This window comes from Ornithodoros turicata, chromosome 1 (assembly GCF_037126465.1).
Source record: "Ornithodoros turicata isolate Travis chromosome 1, ASM3712646v1, whole genome shotgun sequence".
NCBI lineage: Eukaryota > Metazoa > Arthropoda > Arachnida > Ixodida > Argasidae > Ornithodoros > Ornithodoros turicata.
Genome location: NC_088201.1, coordinates 73,730,435 through 73,753,098, shown reverse-complemented (window position 1 = coordinate 73,753,098; position 22,664 = coordinate 73,730,435). Strand labels below are relative to the sequence as shown.

The 22,664-nt window shown below is 44.6% G+C and overlaps 2 protein-coding genes across 2 annotated transcripts in view; both read left to right on the top strand.

Moving 5' to 3' along the window:
- The first annotated feature begins 1,137 nt into the window (after window positions 1-1,137).
- LOC135400881 (uncharacterized) lies at window positions 1,138-16,564 on the top strand. The gene is made up of 4 exons (XM_064632859.1): window positions 1,138-1,395; window positions 7,639-7,762; window positions 12,619-12,826; window positions 16,490-16,564. The coding sequence occupies exons 1-4, from the start codon at window positions 1,166-1,168 to the stop codon at window positions 16,546-16,548; spliced, it is 621 nt and encodes a 206-aa protein (XP_064488929.1). The 5' UTR covers window positions 1,138-1,165; the 3' UTR covers window positions 16,549-16,564.
- A 4,530-nt stretch (window positions 16,565-21,094) lies between these two features.
- LOC135400876 (ankyrin repeat domain-containing protein 26-like) overlaps window positions 21,095-22,664 on the top strand; it is a 37,064-nt gene continuing 35,494 nt past the window's right edge. The window contains exons 1-2 of the mRNA XM_064632845.1: window positions 21,095-21,189; window positions 21,262-21,469. Of these exons, the coding sequence (XP_064488915.1) occupies window positions 21,309-21,469 (161 nt within the window). The 5' untranslated portion in view covers window positions 21,095-21,189; window positions 21,262-21,308. The remainder of the gene's footprint in view (window positions 21,190-21,261; window positions 21,470-22,664) is intronic.

The window sequence follows — 22,664 nt, the reverse complement described above, 5'->3', positions numbered from 1 at the left end:
CCGAATCGTAGGAAAGCGCTTCATAGGCATAGGCTTCGTTCGTCTTGGTCATCTCCTCAGACCTCACTGTCCTCTCGGACACCGATTTTAAGGCGCGCCTTGAAGAAATTGCCAAGGGTCTCTCATTGCGGTTTTTCAACGCTGTGCCTCTCGGATCAGCACTTCCCTCTTCTTATGTGGGCTATCACGATGTCTCTGCCGATGAGTTGGAATTTGTGGTGCAGACCTTGCCCGGAACAGCCCCTGGACCCGATGGAATTTCTGCTGCCACAGTGAAATCCCTGTGGGCCAAACATCGGCCGGCTTTACTGAACCTTGCGAATATGTCTCTTCAATATGCATGGATTCCCGCTACCTGGAAGGTGGCGCGCATTGTCATCGTTAAGAAAGTCCCTTCCAGTGGCCTTACGTTAGACAATATTAGGCCTATCGCTTTAACATCTGTGCTCTGCAAGACCGTTGACCGTATTATTAATCGGCGAGTTCTCTCCCATGTGGAATCCCGTGGCATTCTCGGTGCCCACAAGATAGGCTTTCGCCGTCATTGCTCGATATGGCTCGCCCATACGAACATTGAGAGCCAGATTCGCCTTGCAAGGGAGATGAGACACCTTTCAGCACTTGTTGCCCTGGGGTGCTAGATTCGTCGTTTCTTGAAACACGAAGAAAGTTCAAGAAATGGGAGGGAGCGCAACCATTGGATGCTTTCCGTGGCCCACGTGAGCGCTCCTGACTGTCCTTCAAACCTCAGGTCAAGGCTACCGAGACGCGCGCACTTTTGGCTGCCCGGGAGGATGGTGTCTTTGCAGATTTCACCAATGCAAACAATTCGGGAGATACGAGGAAAGACAGCCGGGAAACGGGAGGAGGAGCCTATTTTGTGCCATGCATAATGGGCACAAAATAGGCTCCTCCTCCTGTTTTCAACAAATCTAGGGCGAGAACGTTGTCATTCGGTGTGATGGTTGGCTAGGAGCGTGCTATGTGGTGAAGTTCATTTTTAAGAGTGTACATGTTTAGAGCACGTGTATAACCAGTGTGACTCCGGCCTTAGTGGCTCACGGCCATCATCTCCTTGGACGAAGAACAAGAAGAAGAATCAATCGGAGTCTCTTTGTGCTAACACTTCCTCCCCCCTTTCCCAGGAAACAAAGAGACTGGAGAGATGATGCAGACAACAGATCCCGTGCTTCCACGCATAGCGGACACCACAGTTACCGGTGCCAGTGTCACAATGACTACTGCTGGAAAACCGCCCAGAGCTGGTGCCGGTATGAATGAACTGATGCCAACGGACGAATCCCATACCGGCTCTTCACCAGAACTCCAGAACGCGCCACCCGAGGAAATTCCCGGAACTCCTGGCCCTAAGATGAATAATGTGCAGCACACAAGGTACGTTGGTATCATGAGTTGCTTACCTGCCTACATAATCGAGGATCCCTTCCGATTTAAATGGGTGTGCACTCTAAAAACGGATCTTCACCGCATAGCACACTGTGCGCCAACCAATGCCACGAATGATAGGGTTATCGCTTGTGATTGGAAGACACAGGGAGGCGTACGCCTTTTTGTGGCAATTTACATACAGTCAAACCTCACTTTACGAACACCCTTCGTTTCTCAGAAAATCGTTCGTAAATCGAGGTCCGAGGTGTGTAGTGCACAAATAGCTCACAGAACAACGGGAAATTGATTTGAATGCGTTTTATTTTTGAAAATACTGCGTAATTGTGCTTTGCAGCATACTTTCTCCAGGGTCTATCCTGTTTAGAGGAGATGACAGAAGTCTGACACTTGACTCATCCACCCGGTCTTCAAAGTACCGTATCGCGCGCGGATGAGACTGTTTCCAAAGGCAAATATCACGCTTGTCACCGGCTGTCAGGACTGAACGCCTTCTCTTGGAACAGCAAGGTTTTTTCCATCTCGGAGACCTGGTCCAAACTCACAACCGTTCTGCTGTAAACGCCCGAATTATTCTTTCAGGAAATGGTGAATCATGTTTGTGGAACGTAGTGACGTTGAGACATTGTCTGTTTGACCTTGGCAGGATGTACTGAGAAACTTTCATTATCCTCCGGTCCTTGGCCTGTCCTGTACGTTCATAACTCCGTTCGTATATCGAGGTCAGAATGGCTTGGCTACTTTGGGTCCGTTCCCTAATAATCCTTTCATAGTTCTGATATCGAGGGTTCGTAAAACGAGGTCAAAATACACAGAAAAAGTTTGGTTCCCTGTGGAGCCGTTCGTAAGTTGAGGGAATTCGTATATCGAGGGTTCATAAAACGAGGTCCGACTGTATATCTAAATTGCCACAAAAACGCGTGCGCCCCCCTCTCTCTTCAAATCAGAGACGATAACCCTATCATTCGTGGCAACGGTTGGTGTACAGTGTGCTATACGGTGAAGTTCTGGGCCCGCTTGCACGAAACACTTTGAGGTCACTCCGGGACGCTCCTCGGCACTTTCCTTCCTCTGTGATGTCCTCAAGCGGAAAAGTGGCTTGCACGAAACAAGTTGAGGATCGTAGCCATGAGGAAGGTAGGACGGTGGCGCCGGAAGGGCTGAGGAAGCTACTAGCTCTCTCACCGCTGTTTCTACCGTCCTTTACGCTAGCACCAACATGGATCGCGTTGAGGCTGCGACGTCGTCATCGGCTTGCGCTCTCGTTGTCGCGGCCGCGAGTCTACAGAGACCGTCAAAATCATTTGGACTGTATATCTAGATGAAGGTGAGCTGCAACGGCGGTTCCGGTTTACGAAGGATGGAATACTTTTCATAACATCCCTCGTTGCTCCCGACATCGAGCCTGCGACCCGTCGGAGCCAGTCCCTCCCGTCGTCGCTACAAATGCTGCTGACACTGCAGTTCCTGGCTCCTGGAAACTTTTTATCACAGCGGGTGACACCACCAACATACATGAAGCGACGGCCTGTCGTGTGGTGCTGTGTTCGTCGTTCTACATTTAATTGTCTCATCTACCGAATGAAGTTGTTCTTGCTACATTTGATAACTCCAGTGGTGGAGGTCATGCTCCTCGTACAGGTTGATTCTGATGTAGGACTGTGTGAATGTCTTTATGTCACTTCCATTGCAAATGAAACGGAACCCAATATAAAACCAATGTATATAATAAAGCAAGATTGCGTTGAGAACGTGTCGTGGTGTCTTTTTTCTGTTCCGTGTCTCTGGATTTATCGTCGTTTTGCTACTTACCCATTTGGAATGACTTTCTCCTGAACTCTGAGACACACGGAAGAGACAGTGGGCAATGTGAGGTTCATTTATTTACAAAAAGTACAAATACGTGTATAAGATTGAAAATGGAACAATCGCTCGCTCTTGTGGATTTGCAAAATTCTATGAGGCGAACCCAGAAGCAGACGACAGTGCCGCTCAGAGCGATCGCTGGTTGGTCTAAACGCGAAATGACAGTGTTTTTCCAGGAGGAGCTTTTGGAGGCCGTTTCGCCTATAACAGCATGCCGGAAGTTCCTAGCAACAATCCACTCAAATTAGGACATCTCTCAAAGCATTCGTGCAAGCCACTTTCTGCTGCAACCCATAAATTCCTCAGTTGCGGCACGAAATGCTTGAGGAAGGTGAGCATTGAGGACCGTACCGAGGATTGTTTCGTGCAAGCGGGCCCTGTTTTTAGAGTGTGGGTTCAAAGTGGCTGACTTTTAGGAAGTGATGCTTATGCCACTCTGAACGTTGCAGCCAGTGAAATGCGAAGCGTATCGAGCTTATAACGGATGCATTGATAACGGTAAAATATTGGCAAAACGGCATTGATAAAGGTAAAAGGTTTGTAAAGGTAAATTTCTGAGGCATCCATTGCACTGTCAGCAGCTACAATACATGACATTCTCATGTAAACAAAAAGAAACCCCCGCCACAACTTCCGCGGTGCCACGAAGACTACCGGTGTTTCCGTGACTAAGGACGCTCGGTACCAGCCGCCATGCAACATTGTGTCTTTCGCTTTCCTGATTTGTCGAAATCAGGAGGCGTACGCTTTTCGTGGCAGTGTGAATTCCCACAAGGAGGCGTATTCGACTCTCTCCCTCCTCAAATCAGAAGCGATAACTGTATCAATCGGCACAATTGTTGTCGCAGAGCCAGTTTGCTGTGAAACCGAATATCGTTTTTGCACCAAACTGGAAACGGTGAAAATCACACGTTGGACCTGTTGCACTAAAATTTCGTCCGGCGACCGCAGCGCCAACTCCCTCCTCTTGTGTAGAGCGCCTTTACAATACACTCTTAGAAATGAACTTCACCGCATAGCACGCTCCTAACCAACCATCATCTCGAATGATATCGTTATCTGTCCTGATTTGCTGAAAACGGGAGGCGTACGCCATTTTTGTGACAATTATGAACCGCATAAGTGTCACCAAAAAAGGCGTACGCCTACCGTTTTGGACAAATCAGCGCACATAGCGATATCATTTGAGTTGATTGTTCGCTAGGAGCGTGATATGCGGTGAAGTTCATTTTTAAGAGTATAGACGATCGTGTCCGGCGTGTTCCCTGCCTTACCGTTGTACCCCGAATATAATCCCTTTTGTGGAAATCCTTGCGCCACGATTTATCAGAGCCGCAGTGTAGGTGATACATGCCTATGTACGGAAAAATCTCCGGCTACACGACCACAAATGGCGTTGCAGTATACGGTGCGGAGAGCCCCAAACGTCGTGAAACGTCGTGAACTGCTGGCTTTGAACCATCTGACTTTTCGTAGGGCTGATGGGAGTGACGGATTCGGTGGTCCACAGCTTAGGTCTGTGAATACTGTTCAAGTCTATTACCAGTCCCTGTTAAAAAAAGGCATGAGGTCTCAGAAAATATTGAGGTTGCAGCAGAAATCGCGAGGTTCGGCTTTAACCCCTAGAGTTGCTCCAAGACACCATGTATACAGGGTGGTCCACCAACCATGATAGAAATTCATAGTAAAAAACGTAGGCCCGGGAGAGACATGTGGTCAAGGGATTTTTTTCTGGCAATAACTTATGCCACATATTGGTAACATTTTCATTGCATTTCAATTGACGGAAAGTTAATTTCTTGAACTGAACTTCGAAATTTCTCAAGGCAACCTAACGTTTTCTTTGCGGAAATGGGTTCCCCGTGGTCATTTTACTCAGTATAGCCCATAATCCCACTCGTATTGCAATGACAATTGCCGAAATAAATTCGCCGAAAATTCGTTGAAATGAGCCCTTGGCTCCGCCACTTTTTTTTACTGCTCATACACTCTTAAAAATGAACTTCACCACATAGCACGCTCCTAGCCAACCATCACCCCGAATGACAACGTTCTCGCCCTAGATTTGTTGAAAACGGGAGGAGGAGCCTATTTTGTGCCATGCATAATGCAACAAAATAGGCTCCTCCTCCCGTTTTCAACAAATCTAGGGCGAGAACGTTGTCATTCGGGGTGATGGTTGGCTAGGAGCGTGCTATGTGGTGAAGTTCATTTTTAAGAGTGTAGTTTGAGCGCAAAACTGCGAAGAAAGGAGGTTACATTGACAGCCACACGAGGGGGGAAAGGGTTACAAGCCGTCGGGTGACCTCATTTTTGATAAGGTAGCTCTGATTCCCGCACTCACCGCCCGTGTTTGTTCCGTGGGTAAGGCTTGTAACCCTTTTCCCTCCCGTGTGGCGTGTCAATGTAACCTCCTTTCTTCGCAGTTTTGCGCTCAAACTACGAGCCGTCAAAAAAGAGGCGGAGCCAATGGCTCATTCTCACGGATTTTCGGCAATTTTATTTAGTCAATTGCCATTGCATTACGAGTGGGATTATGGGCTATACTGAGTAAAATGACCACGGGGAACCCATTTCCGCAAAGAAAACGTTAGGTTGCCTTGAGAAATTTTAAAGTTCAATTCAAGAAATTAACTTTCCGTCAATTGAAATGAAATAAAAATGTTACCAATATGTGGCAAAAGTTATTGGCAGAAAAAAAATCCCTTGAAAACATGTCTCTCCGTGGCCTACGGTTTTTACTATCAATTTCTATCATGGTTGGTGGACCACCCTGTGCACCCCAAGAAACCATATGATTAGGGTTACACAGGACTTTCTGGTTCCGGGGGAAGGGGGGAGGGTGCTGTCTGAGGGTGTACTAGTAGAACAGGACTCAAATGCATACAAAAAGTGCTACTATCCATTGTGCCGTTGTACCAGTTGCATACACATGTACGAACATACACAGAACGCGAATGGGCAGCGTTGACTGTCCGGCTGGGGTTGTCCCATTTGCGACAGCCCTGATGATTTCGTGGTTTTACATGGTTCGAAGACGTCGACTACGGAGTTCCCGTTTTAAAAGTCTTTTGAGAGGATGAAGAAATCCAAATCCCCACCAAGGTGCGACAGTTAGAAATCAAAGCTTTCAGAAGACGGTGATACGAAGCTTTATGAGGGTGATTATCACTAGAGGTGAGAACGGTGAGTCAGTTTCTCAGTGAAACTGCGAACAAAATCTTCAGAATCCTATCTAATTTATGACGTTGCAACGCACGCTTCTCACCAATTTTTCTCCTAAAGCCGTAGATGTATTTTTCACTGTGTGCTGCGGAACTGTCATCAATTAATTTCTAGTTTTCAGAGGTGTCACGTCACAGTGCGCGCAGTCTGCGACACGTCTGGCAACGTTGCTCTACCCAAATGTCATTTCAATTTCCTCGCAATACGTTACAACAGTTTGTCTGCATATGGGAGATGGTGACGTGTAAAGAAGCCACGTTGCGAATTATCTCCCCACTTAGAAGGTAGCAATGGGTGGAGTATTTGTAGACCCACACGGGTCGACTTGAAACTCAACCATGAAACGTTACCCGATTATTTTGGAAAGAAACCAACGAGGCAGATGCAGGAGTAACAGGGGAGAGAGGGAAGCTGGGAAGACGACTGACCTATACTGTTGGGTAAGGTATTGCCATTGTGATCTGTGCCGCCGCGACCCCCGAGCATTAATGGCGACCGTAGCATGACAGCCCGTGCCGCGGCTGCCGTTATTTCTCCAAGGTTGCGGCAAATTAGGAAAAGGATGGCGCTACTTTCCCAACCTATATTTACATGGCGTATAGCCGTTGGTAGTCTTCCAACGAAACATGAGACCAGTAGTGTCCGTGCACTATTCCTAGGATACATATGCCAGTGCTCGTGGTGACGTCATCTCTTCTGATGCTCATCTGAAGCTACAAAAATTTGCGAGCTCTTTCGAAAATTCGTTGAAGCGTATAATGCTCACTGACTCCGTTTATGTGTGGATACTGCAGTGTATGACAATATGTGTTCCCCCAAATAATGGATTCGCTTTCACACCACTCGATACTCGAGATAGGCAACTGCATCGTACCACACGCAGAAAAAAAGGTCACGTGATAGCGGAGTGCTCTTTATGCTTTTGGAATCGTCGCACGCAGAGGAAAACAGGAAACAGAGTACTGGTCACCTTGCCCCTTTCGTCGCGATACCCTGTGCGAATCGCACTCTTCGCACCCTCTGTGAGGCTACTGTCAGTATCATTGCAGGATTGCGGTCCCATTTCCATTTACTGAATGTGCCGACTGTTGCATTGTAGCTGTTATTATGATCTCAACCTTTTCGTATTCAACTTTCCAGTGCAAGTGGCACCTCTCGGAGCTTCAACCACGACATAACTTTCGCAACCCTGGATCCACCAACGGAGGACAATACCGTGTACTTTGATGCACTTAGTTCTTTTACCTCGTCTCCTACATTTCAGGTTTGTTTCTTTTTGTTCTTCGGATAATATTGCGACTTGTGTAATTGTTTGCATCTATCTCGTTAGACTTAAGAATGTGTCGCAACTATTAGAAAAGCTCATCTGCGGTAGATAACAGTCGTGTAACAACACCAAGTTTCTGGCATATACAGGGTGTCCCAGAAAACGTGTCATTGAATTATAATAAAAAAACCTACACCACCTAGGACTATGCGGTCAACGACATTTGTTCTTACTAGGTTTTTGCTACCTCCTGATGTGCATGTCATGTAACGTAATTTTAATTATGTAAATGTTTGCAAACTGAAGTCGGAAATTTGCCAAGGAAAGGTCGCTTTTTTACCTCACCGATAAGAAGAGCGTGCCTATTTTACTCGAATTAGTGATAATTGACAGGGATATTCAGGAGCTATCCCATCGGGAAAAATAGCTGAACATCATGCTCTACGGGGCTCCCAGAGGATAGCACGCGCAGAATTTTTTAGCGCAATCGTTGTCAGTCCGACGAAAGGAGGTTGGAAACCCAGCCCACACCGGTATAGCAGAAAGAGAACACAGGCATGGCTTATCGCGTCCGGCTTTCGTTGGGATCATGCTTTCCCTCTCCCAATTTCAGGAACCGTCACTTTTTTTACTATCACTCTGTGGGCTGGGTTTGGAACCTTCTTTCGTCGGACTGACAGCAATTGCGCTCCGAAAGTGCTCCGAAAGGAATGATGTTCGGGTATTTTTTCTGATGGGATAGCTCGTGAATATCACTGTCAATTATCATGAATTGAGTTAATTGGGCACGCTCTACATATTGGTGGGGTAAAAAAGTGACCTTTACTTGGCAAATTTCCGAGTTCAGTTTGCAAATATCTGCATAATTGAACTTAGGATATATGCCATTCACATCAAGAGGTGGCAACAAATGCCGTTGACCGCATGGTTCTAGGTGGCGTAGTTTTTTTTTCTTAGAATTCAATTACACGTTTTCTGGGACACCCTGTATAGTAGATGATAGTAGATGATTGTCAGTCTTCTAGTGAGATAAAGGTGCCAAGATGTGATTGCACTGAGAAAATGCACTGAGTACACTGAGGCAAAACCTGTTGGTAAACTGCGTCATGCAGTGTCATTCAAACCTCGTAGTAGATATATTGGTTGACCTCATCATTTTGCTTATAGCAGTAAAAGCCGAGACTTCGTTTTGTGACCATCTGGTGGAGTGGATGCGCGTATGTCTGGCTTAACTGAACAGGTGTTGTACACTGTTAAAAACATATATCTCCTTTATACCTTCTGCTTAACATGTATACCTTTGGAGCGTATAGAAAAGGTACAATGAGCCGATTTATATCTCCAACTCTGCACCAAGGTAACAAAAAGGCGAAAAGCAGGGTTAACGTAGAACATTTATGGCTACCTCATCACCACGCGTGTATACACGATGTGTACCATGTGTGAGACAGAGGTTAGATCACCGAGGCTATACCTCACACGGTATAGGTGAGGCCGCTTATGCCTTAAGCGTTTTTATATACCTTTATGCTTTTTTATACCTTTACTTCCGCAACGTGTTACATCATTTTTTTTTATAGACCGGTATGATCTAAGCTACACAGTACATTAATTAAGAAACACAGACATCAGTACACTAGTATTTGAATTCACACAGAGTTCATGGCTGGGTAGTATCTGTTCCACCAATGATTATATGTAGCCGTCCGCACCCGTTGAGTCGCCTGTCATGCGAAGGCTGCTCCACAATTTTCCTTGTCTACAGCAGTATATCGGTGTTTCTTGACCTGTAAATGTCTATCTCTCGATACACACTGGCCAATGAGCTCCCACCGCCAAACTCATGGAGCGGTCTTGCTCTTTGAAACTTTTCGTTCTACTTCCATATTTATTTTTACATGGGGAATATACCCAGTATAATGTGCACCAGCTTTGCTCTCCACATGAGAGAACTGATGTTCTAAGGCTGCAACAACATAGAAAAGACAAATATATCCAGAAGGTGTGGGTCCGAGTCCTACAGCCTGGCTAAACTTTTCAGTCACTTCCATCTTTCATTGTTAATTTGCTTTCCAGTTCGCGTCCATGTTATGAATTCGCGTTTGCGTGTGTTTGAAGTATATGCGTGTATGTGTGCGTCAAGATTTTTGTTGTTGCCTTTCCCCTCTAAAGGTGAGTTTTCAATTCCCTCTACAAAAAATTGTTGCAAACTGGCCTTTCTAGTGCTGTGCTTTGTGTACCCAAGAGGTATCAATTCGATACCTTAACTAGGGTATAGACTATTTATACCTTTCCAGAAAACATAAAATTTATACCCAAAAAGGTCCCAGTGTCACGTTCTCTTAGTGCATGTATGCTTCTGTTTCGTGAAGTCGGGATTGTTGCCCAGGAAAGTGGTCAAACCAGGAATCAATCAGTGCATCTCGCCCATCCTCAAAATTCCTGTCAATATCGCTACCTCAAAAAAAGTTCGACGTGGTATGTATTACATGATACTTTCTCCCAAATTGGACATGTACCAGGATGTACCATTACACGCTTATCAACACCGGAAAAAGCTTAGCCGCGAATAACACTACAGTGTTGCTCATTGCCTTTTCGCGCCCTCGCGCCATTAAGCGCTATAGACCAATATTCTTGGCACATAAGAAGTCTATTTGCGAAATATTGACGGCTCTATAGTCTTGAGCCTCTTCCCTTTACATTTGGTCACCGCGTCGCTGGTTTTTCTACCTTCCTACGTTCGCTTCTAATTGTTCATATCCCGTTGCGTTAAATATTGACATCTGGACACTCGTATTACTTGTGCTGCTGTGCTAGCTGAAAATTTGCATGAGTGTCTTGAGCAAACTCTCACGAAATGAGAGAAGTAGCTGAGCCTACATCCAGTGATGACCACTAACTACTTCTACAGTAGTTGAACTACAACTACTAACTACTTCGCGATGGAATAGTTTAACTAGTAGTTCAACTACTTTTCAGGGGAGGTAGTTTCAACTACTTCTTTAACTACTGCAACATATTTTAACTACATCTGTAACTACTTAACGTTGTCCATCAGCACCAATCCCATTCTATGGTGTTCTTGGACACCTAAATATGAATCACAAGCAGCGATAAAAGTGCAGACTTAGTACACATGCACGGCACAATTGCTCTGCACCTCCGTTCTCATCAAACAAGTAGTTCAAGGTAAAAGTCGGAAGCACAATCGTGCCGTAATGCTTGCGGCTTAATCAGAAGTAGTTGGCGGCTTCAGTAACCTAACTACTGTAGTTAACTACTCGAAACAGTAGTTTAACTAGTAGTTGCACACTACATTTCTGCAAGTAGTTGATAACTACTTTTAACTACGATCAGGTAGTTTAACTAGTAGTTTAACTACATGTAAACTACTGGCCATCACTGCCTAAATCATTTAAGGTCCCTAACCTGCAACTTTTGGGCCAACGAAATGCAAATCCAAGAACCTGTCCTTGACTATAGAGGGAGCTCCACCTGACATGGAAACAAGAAATCGTATAAACTATTTGTCTGAACATTATATGGTCAACGCTGTTTATCGAGAGTTTTCCGTGACTACTTGAACTTATTACGCGAGATACTGGGTTTTCCTAACTGAACTCCGAAATTTGCGAATCCAAAACTCACATTTTCTTTTTTTTTTTTTTTTTTTTTTGACGGAAGCCGATGCAGGATTTACTCCTGCACTGGTAATAACTGGGAAAAAATGCGAGAAACGTAGTTTCGGGAAGTGCAAATAGACAATTTTCCTGGGATGCGGCACCCTCGCGAATGTCACCTGCTACTGGCTGAAAACAAATGCACGTGAGGAGGCGCAGCGGCTTCGTTTAGATGTCTTTCGTTCCAACGTCCTACGTGTGTTCACTTTTTGAGTATCCATCTCAAGTTTCGAGCCCTATATCTGCAGCTTCTCTCTGTACGAAGCTTGAGCGTCGGTTTGATGTATGCAACGTGACCCTGGAGCCCACCCTGCCATTCCATGCCAGACCAATAAGTTGTGCACCACTGTTTAGAAGAGGAGGAAGATTTGCGCTTTTTGAATGCATACAGTCATTCTGCATTAAAGCTGTTCGTCGTAGTTCCTGGGTCCTTTCCCATTTAAGTACCCATTTTAATGCCGAGACGGCCTGCCTTATAAGTTATGTTTTTCACGAAATTCATTTGAAAGTTTTATTTAAAGAATGAGCGCCTCCCACTCATCCACACGGTGAGCAGCCTGTAGGTGGTATCGGACAGATACTTGTAAAAAAGTTTTTCGATTGATGCACCCGTTCGCGAAGTATTTAACTAAAATATCCCGGGGATTGAACTAAAACATCCTGGATGTAGCTCACATAGCTAAATGTGACAGCCTTTCTGGAATAACGAATTATAGCACCCACACTCATCACGCGTTCCTTGCATGGGCAACGAAACATCATTTTATTCACACTTGCCATATCCACAAAAATTAGAGTGTGTAAAATTGATTAAGAAGTATAAGTGACGCGGGTTTATGCGGTATGGGATACTTAAAGGTATGAGGCACAAGTCGTGTTGATACGGTGCAGCGTGCAGTTCCTGCTGTGTACCTCACGAATCCGCAGCGTCATCGTTCCGGAACGGTTGTGTAACCGCTGTTTAACGTTGTTCGCTTCGGTGTAACGCTTGTATACCTGATCCCACGGGTCCCCGCTTCTTTGGAGAGGTACACAAGAGGTACACAACATACATCAGATTGAGAGTGCAGCTCGGTCTTCTCCTCGACATCTCTCATTTGTCGTCTTGTGAGTGCTTGTCACATTTAAAAGAACGAAGTCTGACGTTTCAGCACCAATTTTACCTTTCAGTCACGTGACTCAAGAGACATTCCGAGGAGTGGACATTCACATGCTGGAGAAGAAGCTGCAGCACATTTACCCAGCACATACTCCCTACAACGAATAGATTTTGCTGACACTGACGGCAATATAATGCTGTGGAATAAAGGCCCATTTGGTGATGGCGACCCAGCTGCTCCCACAGGCTACGACCGTGAAACCTTCAGCACTGGACCACGTGTGTTTCTTCATTGTTTCCTGTGGTGTACACAGCTAAGCTCTAGCCAGCTCTAGCTTGCTTAAGGTAGAAAGTGGCAAAAACGTTTGAGAGAAATGTACTCGGTGACATGCTGGAAGATTAACATCCGCGTATGTTTACTTATTTAATTTAGTGGGGGTGGGATAATAGTGTCAAGACTGAATAATACTGTCAAGAACATGGGGACATCAGATGGCATGTCGAAGGAAAGACAACGAGCAAATAATATGCAACAAGGTATTTCCATGCTATTAAATACCTGTCTGGTGCATGTATGATGATGAGTGGTATTGGCTACCTGTCAAGGCAGACCCTCCCAACCAACCACAGTTTCACAGAAAATATAAGCAGGATTCACAGAAAAAAATGTGTTTGTGTTTTAACTCTAATCCGCGCAACGAATCTGCTTTCTCACTCATTGCAACCGGTGGGCTGAGGCGCGGATTCCCCAAGGCCAGTTAACACTTGGACCCAGATTAGGCTTTCCTAACCTTAGCTATTAATCGTCAACCCTGTGTCACCAACGACTTCATGTGACCCTGTTTCACGGGAAATCTCGATGTCCCGCGTTTGCGAAAAAGGTCGGCAAGTAACGCCAAGCTTCAGGAAGTATAACCTCGGTTCAAGTGTTATTGAAACAGGGCCTAAGTCAGCCAAGCTGTACGCGGCTTGAGCAGCCAAGAATGTTGGGTACGTCACAGTGGTAATGATCGCAAGTTTGAGGCATAATTTTTTACTTTTATTTTTTGTCCTAATCGTGAGATTACCACGCTACCCCGCTCTCTGAGAACAAGGAGCGAGAAAAAAAAAAGAGTAAACGGGGAATAACTCCCACTTTTACCTCATTTTCCCTCCTCCTGTAAGAGTCCCTCTTTCTTCCTGCATTTCCTATGTAACTCCATCACGGCAAACAGGTGGGTAAGTAGGGTAAGTAGGGTAAGGTGGGGCAAGAGGAGACACGAAACAAGACGCGACATTTTGTGTTTGACGCCGCCTGTCGCAGAGACGCGTTGCTCTATGCGCTTGTAACTTTCCTCATAAATGGCACTGCATGTCCGCCGTATTGCACATGAGTACTATCCGGATTGATGTTTGCGCTGAAGAGAAAAAAAATCGGTTACTTCTGCCTGGAATTTAAAGACCCGCAAAAAAGGCGCGATTTTCTGTAGTCCTTTTTCTTGTAATCTCTGCAGCAGCGTTTCGTAGGACTATTTTGTCAATGGTCACTATCATGTCAACTTTTGAATACACTCAACCCTATTAGGCACCACATTCTGCGATCTAGTGACCATACACTCGTCATTAATGACAACTCGCTAGAAGATTTCCATATGCGCATCTCGAACATCAACTGGGACAGCTTTTACGAGGAAAGTGACATTAACATATTATACTCTATATTCCTTCAAAATATTACGAGCTGCTATAATGAATCATTTCAGTTACTAACGCGTAAACACCGATCCAAGAAAATAAGGAAGCCTTGGATAACTAGAGAACTTTACTTACGCATCACCGCAAAGAACGAGCTCTTTCAACGGTTCCTAAAAACGCGTGATGGCATGATATGGCAGGTATTCAAACACATTCGTAGCCAGTTAGCCACGGATACAAAGAGAGCGAAGGAGGAATACTACGCGCGGTATTTTACAAATAAGCGGAATGATCCACAGAAAGTCTGGAGAACTGTGAAGAACTTAGCATTTGGTAACACCCCACCACCGCTCCCTACAGAACTAACCATTGACTCTATATCATATCAGGGCTTAGAACTAGCTAACATAGATAGCACAGATCCCAGTTCTACAACCTTCGATGGCTCGTTCCCTGTGAGTTCCGTCTATCTTTATCAGGCTACAGTTGCCGAGATTGAGGGGATATTGTGCGGATTAGATAATTCGTTGGCTGCTGGCGTCGACGACCTTAAAGTAAAGTCAATAAAGCACATATTGCCACTTATTAGTGACAAGCTCTGCTACTTGTGTAATAACATTTTAGAAACGGGTACCTTCCCTGACGCATTAAAAATAGCCAAAGTTACACTAATTAGCAAAAGAGGAGATAGAAATGACCTGAATAACTACCGCCCAATATCCGTTCTACCACTGTTTTCGAAAGTGGTGGAGAAAATAATAAATGATAGACTCACCAGATTCCTTTTGAAACACAACATAATAACAAACGCACAATATGGATTGCAGAAGGGGAAATCCACTGAAACCGCATTAATGAGAATCAGAGACCAGATTTTGGAAAATATAGAAGATAAGCGGTATACTGTAGGCATATTCCTAGACCTGAGGAAGGCGTTTGACTCGATACAGCATGATATTTTACTGCGAAAATGTTATTCCTGTGGTTTACGCGGGAAGATACAGGAATTAATAAAAAGCTATCTGTCTGAGCGCTTCCAATACGTCAAGCTTCATGGTTATGGATCTAATAAGCTTTTAATAAAGTACGGGGTACCCCAGGGATCTATTCTGGGTCCACTCTTATTCCTGCTTTACATCAATGACATCGTCTACATTCCTAACACATCAGATATAATTTTGTATGCCGACGGTACTAACATCTTTTTTTCCCACCATAGCCTGTAGCACCTTGCCACGTTGATAAACAGCTATCTAGAACACCTTTCCGGATGTCTAGAAGCAAATCGATTAAGGGTAAATGTTAGCAAGACGAAATTCATAATATTTCGATCTATCAACAAGGTATCCGACCCGACGTTCTCGCTAAGTATTAATGCGATTCCCTTAGAACAGGTTTCTGAGATAAAATTCCTCGGCGTATGGTTTCACGAGAATTTATTATGGAATACGCATGTTGATCACCTTACAAAACAACTATCCAAGGTAATCGGTACTATCAGTCGCATTAGAAGAGCACTGCCAAGGTGGCTCATGAGCAATATTTATTACTCACCTGTCCATTTTAAACTCTCCTACTGCTTGTCAGTATGGGGCAACACGTCAGCAAATAACCTAGGCAAATTACACATACTCCAGAGAAGAGCAGTACGTTTTCTAACAAATGCCGACTTCTTTACTCCTTATCCAGACCTCTTTTCCGACGCTCACATTCTTACTGTTAAACAGATGTTTATTCTAAAACTCTGAATTCATATTCAACAAGAAGTTAAGGAAAATCGCATAAACCTTACAACTAAAACCACGACGTATGGGCTAAGGCACTCAGGAATTATACAACGCCATGTGTGCGAACCAATTACGGGTATCAATTAATGGCCTATCTAGTGCTTCAATTTTTAAACAAATTTGCAAATTTTGTAAAGCCTGAGTACACACAGGCACGGTTCAGAGGACTCTTCCGCTCATATTTAGATGTTAATTATAATATTAAGCTATTTTAAAGTGGTGAACCTTAGTATGGTTGCGTGTGCCTTTGGCTAAAGGACACTTTGCACAGCGATGTATTTCTTTTTTCTCTTTTGTGTGTACCATCTAGATGATAGATGATTGACCACGAACAGTGGAGTACTTGTACTGTATATATTCTAGAAAAATGTTATCGATGTTACTACTGCATAATCACGTTGCAATGGGCACTGTACTGGCGGACAGATATCCGCCGACTGTTTCTGTATATGTCTGTATGCATTCCTGTTTCTCTGTCCAGGTACCTCATCAGGCTCCGCCTTTTGTACCTGGACCTCATTTCTGTATTTTTGGAAATGAAATAAATAGAATAGGAAAATGTAAGTCCATATCCGCTTTTTTTTCATTCATCTAGATATATTGACAATATTGGCAAAATATTGACATTCTTGGTGAGTCGGTGTTTAATAGAAACATTAATGAATCCGATGAAATGCACGGGGCAGGACGCGACAATTTAAATTAATGCAATTTAAATTTAATGTAATTTAAAACTGGTAAGTCAACTATTAGGTAGCTTTATGCTTGTTCCTCAGATATTTCGTTTTCTCTTTTTCTTTTTTTTTTTGCATTGCCTCGTATTTACCAGCAAACGTTCGTTTTCTGTTGGCGGTGCCTTGTTTGCAAAGGATGGTGGAGCAAAATAGCACGGGGATCTATGTGGTTTTATTGCACATCATGTGGGCCAGGGGCTCAAGGGAGCTGTGTAGGTGCTTGGATTGCAAAAACTAATTTGTATAACGAAAGGAAAGTTAGGTAGCAAGCGAGCTGGTGGTGACGATCCATGACTTGAAAACCCGAGACGAGGTAGGGACGAAAACAGACATACACAAACACGGTCTCAAACTCAGCTAAATTTGTATATTTCATTACCATGGCGTGTCTCGTCTTGCTCCACGCGATGTCTCGTCTTGCCCCAAGGGTTAAGGGGCAAAATGAGACCATCTGCATTTTTTAATTTCTTGCTTTCTGTGTTTATTTTAGAACCGGCCGCGTCCGTTCTAATTTACAGATAAGAAGCTCAGACCTCTGAGACTCTAGCTCTAGACCTCCTATGTGCATTTTTTATCATGAAAAATAAAAATTCCATATTCAATTGGAAATTTCTGCCTCATCTTGCCCCACCTTACCCCACTTCCTCTTGCCGTCCAAATTTTAATGAACAATGGATGTGTGACATGACTCTCCTTCTCTACAGTCACTCTCGAGTTATAAACTTGCGCAGCCATACATTTGTGGCATTATTTTTCTGATATATTCCACGCTTTTGCATTAAGACTCTCAATTGAAGTTATCGCCCTTATGGGAGAACATGTCATAACAAGAGACCTTCTGAGTAGGGTTCGGACCCCCGGGATCTTGAAATTCTGGGATTTGGGGGCAATTTCTTGTCCCGAAATCCCAGGATTTAGGGGTAATGAATTTCTGCTTTCTGGACAACCAATACGCGGCCGTACGACTGAAAAGGAAAGAACGATGTCTTACTGACTTTTGGTTTCAAGCGGCCCTCCTTTAAAAGTGCCATTTGCAACCCGAAACCGAATCAGGCTCACCCGCTACGACACATGCCAAACAACGTTACCATAAGGCCACACAAAGCATTGCAGAAAATGGGGAAATCGGCGTAGCTGACCTATAAAGAGCAGGCCTCTCTGACGCTTCTTTCTACTCGCTGTATCATCGAATTTTACTATCATAACAGTCTTCCTAGATACTCTCTATTTTCACCTCTTCATCACATGTCCAGTTACCTAGACCACTCTGAGGAATTATTCGTTCCATTTAGCCGCACAAATTATTATGCTAACTCCTTCGTCCTAAGACAGCTAAGGACTGGAACAACCTGCCCGCCTCCACCGTCGCCGTCCGTGATCCTACAAAGTTTCGGAAGTTACCAGAAGCATTATACAGTCGACCCGCGTTTATCCGGACGGCTTCGTTTCCTGTGAAAATGTCCGGATAGCGGGGGAACCGGATAAGTGAAACACGAAAATCCAGAGTGATCCTAAAAGGACATCTTTATTGACCATTACACAGAAAACTATCCATTGTCATCTGTTTCATTCTAATACACGCATCCAGTTCCTGCAAACCTTTGCTAATGGCATTGACTTGCGAAATATTGTTCTGTTGCTCAAAAAATAATTGCGCTGTTCTCAGTGCCGCCCGCGCATTTTGTACCGTCACAGCTGGTGCATCCACGCTTTCATCATCAGATTCTTTTTGAACACTATCGGAAGCGACGACACTGATGATGTCGTCATCTGTGATTGCAGCGACGGGTCCTCGTTGCGGACCTTCTCAGTCTGAAATGACCAGACTGCTCAGGTGGATTACGTTTGTGTAACGTGCAAAGTCGGAAAGGCAGAAAATTCTTCCCAGCAACACCGTTTTGTGTCAGAAGGAGGCCACGACCAGGGTTTTCGACCTCGCTTGACTAAGTGTGGGCCAAGTGTCATTCCTGAACAATGACCGGATAACTGAAGCCGATTGTTGGGTATTAGTCACTTCTGTTCCCTGGAATTTTCGTCCGAGTCCGGAAGCTGAAGCCCGGATAAACGAGGGCGAAATACATGGGGAGAAATCCGTCCCCATGCTTTTTTGTCCGGATAGTGCAGGATCCGGATAAATGAAGTCCGGATAAACGCGGGTCCACTGTAGTTATATAGCTGATGCAACCGCTCCCCTCTGTTGTTCTCAATGACCTGAGGCTAAATAAATAAATAAATAAAGTCAGGCGTGCTCTCCAGGACTCCAACGGCTGTGCTCGCAAACGCCAGTGGATAGTTTCGATGGCTTTGAATGCTTTCGATTTAAATTGTGACGAACTCCTATAAACTGCTAATGTAGACACGGAATGCCTAATCTCGCTGATCATCGCCACACCGGAACGTCGAACATGACAGGGGATCCCTGCTACTCTAAAGGACGTACAAATCGTGATGAAGCCAGCATTCCTTCTTCTGATGAACGGTAAGACAGATTTGGTTACTTTTTGTTGAATGAAGTAATGCAGTTTTATCGTGTGAAGTGTGTTACAACATTTAGAAGTAACTCTGTAACGTCAGAGGCGTTTGTGTTTCATAGTGCGGTGCGGCGCCGTAACTTGTGCAGTTCTTTATACGCCGCTAATGAAATTATATGGGCTGATTATAATAGTTGTCCCTCACGTCCCAGCTATTTATTCACTCTCATCTATAAATGTTTGTGATACCCTGCGATGTTCAAATAGCAAATCAGATTGGGTTGCCGATTCATAAATAGTGCAGTAATTTTCGTCCAGAGTTAGGCTTGATCAATAAAGTATCCTTATTTTCGCTTTTCAGTGCGCCCGCAGCAGTCGGCGACGACACACTTGGCTCAACCAGTACATATTGAATGTGCGGACTGGGAGCATTTTCTGCTCTTCAGTGTTGAAAAACCTAAAGGTCAAATGGAGCCTGTTACAAGACATGTGTATGCATATACACTGTGCCTCTTTCGAAACAATTCAGGAAGATAAATAAGTTTGCTCCGTAAACTGCAATCACTTTTTGTTCCTCTACTTTTGAGTAACACGTAACGTTGCTTGGCAAGCGCGGAAGGAAGACAGGCGAAGCTGGGGGGGGGGGGGGGGGGACGAGGTTAGGAAATCAGGTGAGCCTGTGCATGAGTACTTCACTCAAGATTTCTCCCCGCTCGCCGTTCGAGAGTGTTGTGAGTTTCTGGACCATTGCATCTATGAGAAGTTCCAGCGGCTGTCTTTGCGGCAGCCGGGTGCATGTGGCACCACGCTGTGCGGAGCGATATTCCGTGAATAGGCGAATACTCTTGGCAACATGACCAAGACCTGACCATACCGAGCAGTGACCAGGCCCCGTCGGGGGACGATCTTATGTTCTCTTGCGCTCTAACGTTTCCGCAGGACTGGGAACTATAGTCTGGCATTATCGCCCGTTCAGAAGCCGAAGTTACCATTGGGTTCCCATTCTTTTCCCGATGATCTGCGTTGCCCGGGCAGTGATGACGATAAAAGAACCATCGTAACGTTCCATCGTTAAACACATACGATTTTAAAATGTTTGTTTTCATGTTTGATATCCTAGAATGAATAACAGTGAACAACAATGAGACCTCACCCTATCAAAAGCAGCGAATTTTTCGCAGCGAATAAGGCGCATTGCCGGTGCGACGTCACACGTCTGTAGGAGTGGCTTGGAGATGGAGTCCTGAAACCTCCGCCGAGGCAGACTTTCTTACAATTAAATGGAGTTGTAGTGGTACCCTTTTTGAGCCGAAATATTATTCGTGTTAGCTTTTATGGGCCGTTTCAAGAAATACGAGCGGTTTGTAGACAGCTTGAATACCCCTTCCATGCTCTTTTAAGTCATGAAATAATTACAGATTTGCAATGGATACCACTAAGCGTAATGGAAGCATAGAAGGATGAGCGACTCTTTGATGATTTCTATCCCTGAGAACGTTGATGACGACTGTGTAAGCTTTTAACGTGTGAAAGAATGCGGCAACGATGACTCGGTTGTCCTGTCGATTTGTCAGAAGACAGCAGGGACGACAATATGCAACCGCGGGTTATGCCTGGTTAACGGAGATGTGGCGAACTGCATCGATATTCACGTCATGTGTAAATACACATATTCAGCTCCTCTCCGCTGTGATTTAGTTGGAAAGGCATGTACAGCTCCTCCTTGCGACAAAGAAGAAGAAAGTAACTAATGCATACTGTACACGTCTACATGTACAAAAGAAGAAGATATTACTCTGCACGAAACCCTGGCCAATCGCCCTGTGCGGCTTGTGGCCACTGTACCTAGTGGTAGAAGAAGAAGAACGAAAGCGAAGTTATCATCTCCTCCATCATCTCCTTGGACGAAGAAGAAGAAGTTATTGCAGTCGACCGTGGCCACTGCTCCAAGGACGAAGAAGAAGAAGAGGAACGTGGTTAGTCATTCTAACGTGTTATCGAATCAACCGGAGTCCCTTGGTGCTAACACCGCCTCCATCCTTTCCCAGGAAACAGATCCCGTGCTTCCACGCATAGAGGACACCACAGTGTCACAATGAGTACCGCTGGAAAACCGTCCGAAGCAGGTGCCGGTATGAATGAACTGATGCCAACTGACGAATCCCATACCGGCTCTTCACCAGGACTTCAGAACGCGCCATCCGAGGAAATTCCCGGAACTCCTGGCCCTAAGATGAATAACGAGCAGCACGCGTGGTACGTTGGTCTCATGAGTTTCTTACCGAGTGTAGTTCCCTCTCGGGACCACTGGTTTTTAAAAATTAGTGAAATGGTTAGGAAGGTAAATATTGCATAGAAGTGGAAGGTGATATACTGCATCTAAAAATGCAAGCATTATAAAATTCTGTGGACTAGAAGTTTTTTATATGCATTTCAACAACCCCATCTGATCTACTTTTAGCGCAGGAGAAACACGGGAATGCTAAGCCTAACGGATTCGAAACTTGCCATTTTGCAAGAGGTAGGGCCGTTGTATTGGGCTCGATCACCTCACCTAATTAGCTCCTCTTTCACGTAAAAGCGTTTGATTTCTGTTTTTATTCTGTTTTCTTTAAAAAAAAGCCAGTGGTCCCGATACGGAACTACATCCATGGAAAAAGTTGTAAAGGCTCCCAAAATTTCTGTGACATTCATTACACCGTCAGCAGCTACAATACATGACATTCTTGTGTAAACAAAAGGAACCACCTGTGCCAACCTGCACTCTTAAAAATGAACTTCACCACATAACACGCTCCTAGCCAACCATCACCTCGAATGATATCGTTATCTTCCCCGATTTGTTGAAAACGGGAGGCGTACGCCTTTTTTGTGACACTTATGCTGTTCATAATTGTCACAAAAAAAGCGCACGCCTACCACAAAGCTTCTGGAATTCGCTGAATTCCGGACCTGCTTTTGGAATATGACATTGACCTGAGTGCTGACCTCCTTCAGCTTTGAAAGATACCATATAGGGAGACGATCTCTAAGGGTTGTTTTCAGTCACTGTTGGCTGCGCGCATGATCACATCTCAGGATGGAGCCCCACACGAAGGCTGTGCCTTTACTTCCTTGGCCTTATCTGAGGCCCTATTTCGAATTTCACCTATTTAGGTGTAATTTCACCTATTTTAGGTGTCTGTTCTTTATGCAGAGTACGAAAGTATCTTGTATCTTAATTACTTTTTCAAGTATTTAGTATTTTACTCTAAATACTTTTATTCGTAAGTAATTTTACAGTATTTCAAATACATTTTCGCTTATGTACTCTGTATCTTATTTCAAATACTTTTTTGCGGTATTTTGTATATGTCTGCCTGAGATCAGTAGCGTCCGTGCACTATTCCTAGGATATATATGCCAGTGCTCGTGGTGATGTCGTCTCTTCTCTTGCCGATCTGAAACTACA

What these genes read in the sequence shown, in the direction of transcription:
- LOC135400881 (XM_064632859.1), top strand. Translation starts at nt 1,166, where the DNA reads ATGATGCAGACAACAGATCCCGTGCTTCCACGCATAGCGGACACCACA. An exon ending in CCTCGTCTCCTACATTTCAG is followed by an intron (nt 7,763 to 12,618) that starts GTTTGTTTCTTT and finishes TTTACCTTTCAG; the next exon opens with TCACGTGACTCAAGAGACAT. An exon ending in AACCTTCAGCACTGGACCAC is followed by an intron (nt 12,827 to 16,489) that starts GTGTGTTTCTTC and finishes TTCTCTGTCCAG; the next exon opens with GTACCTCATCAGGCTCCGCC.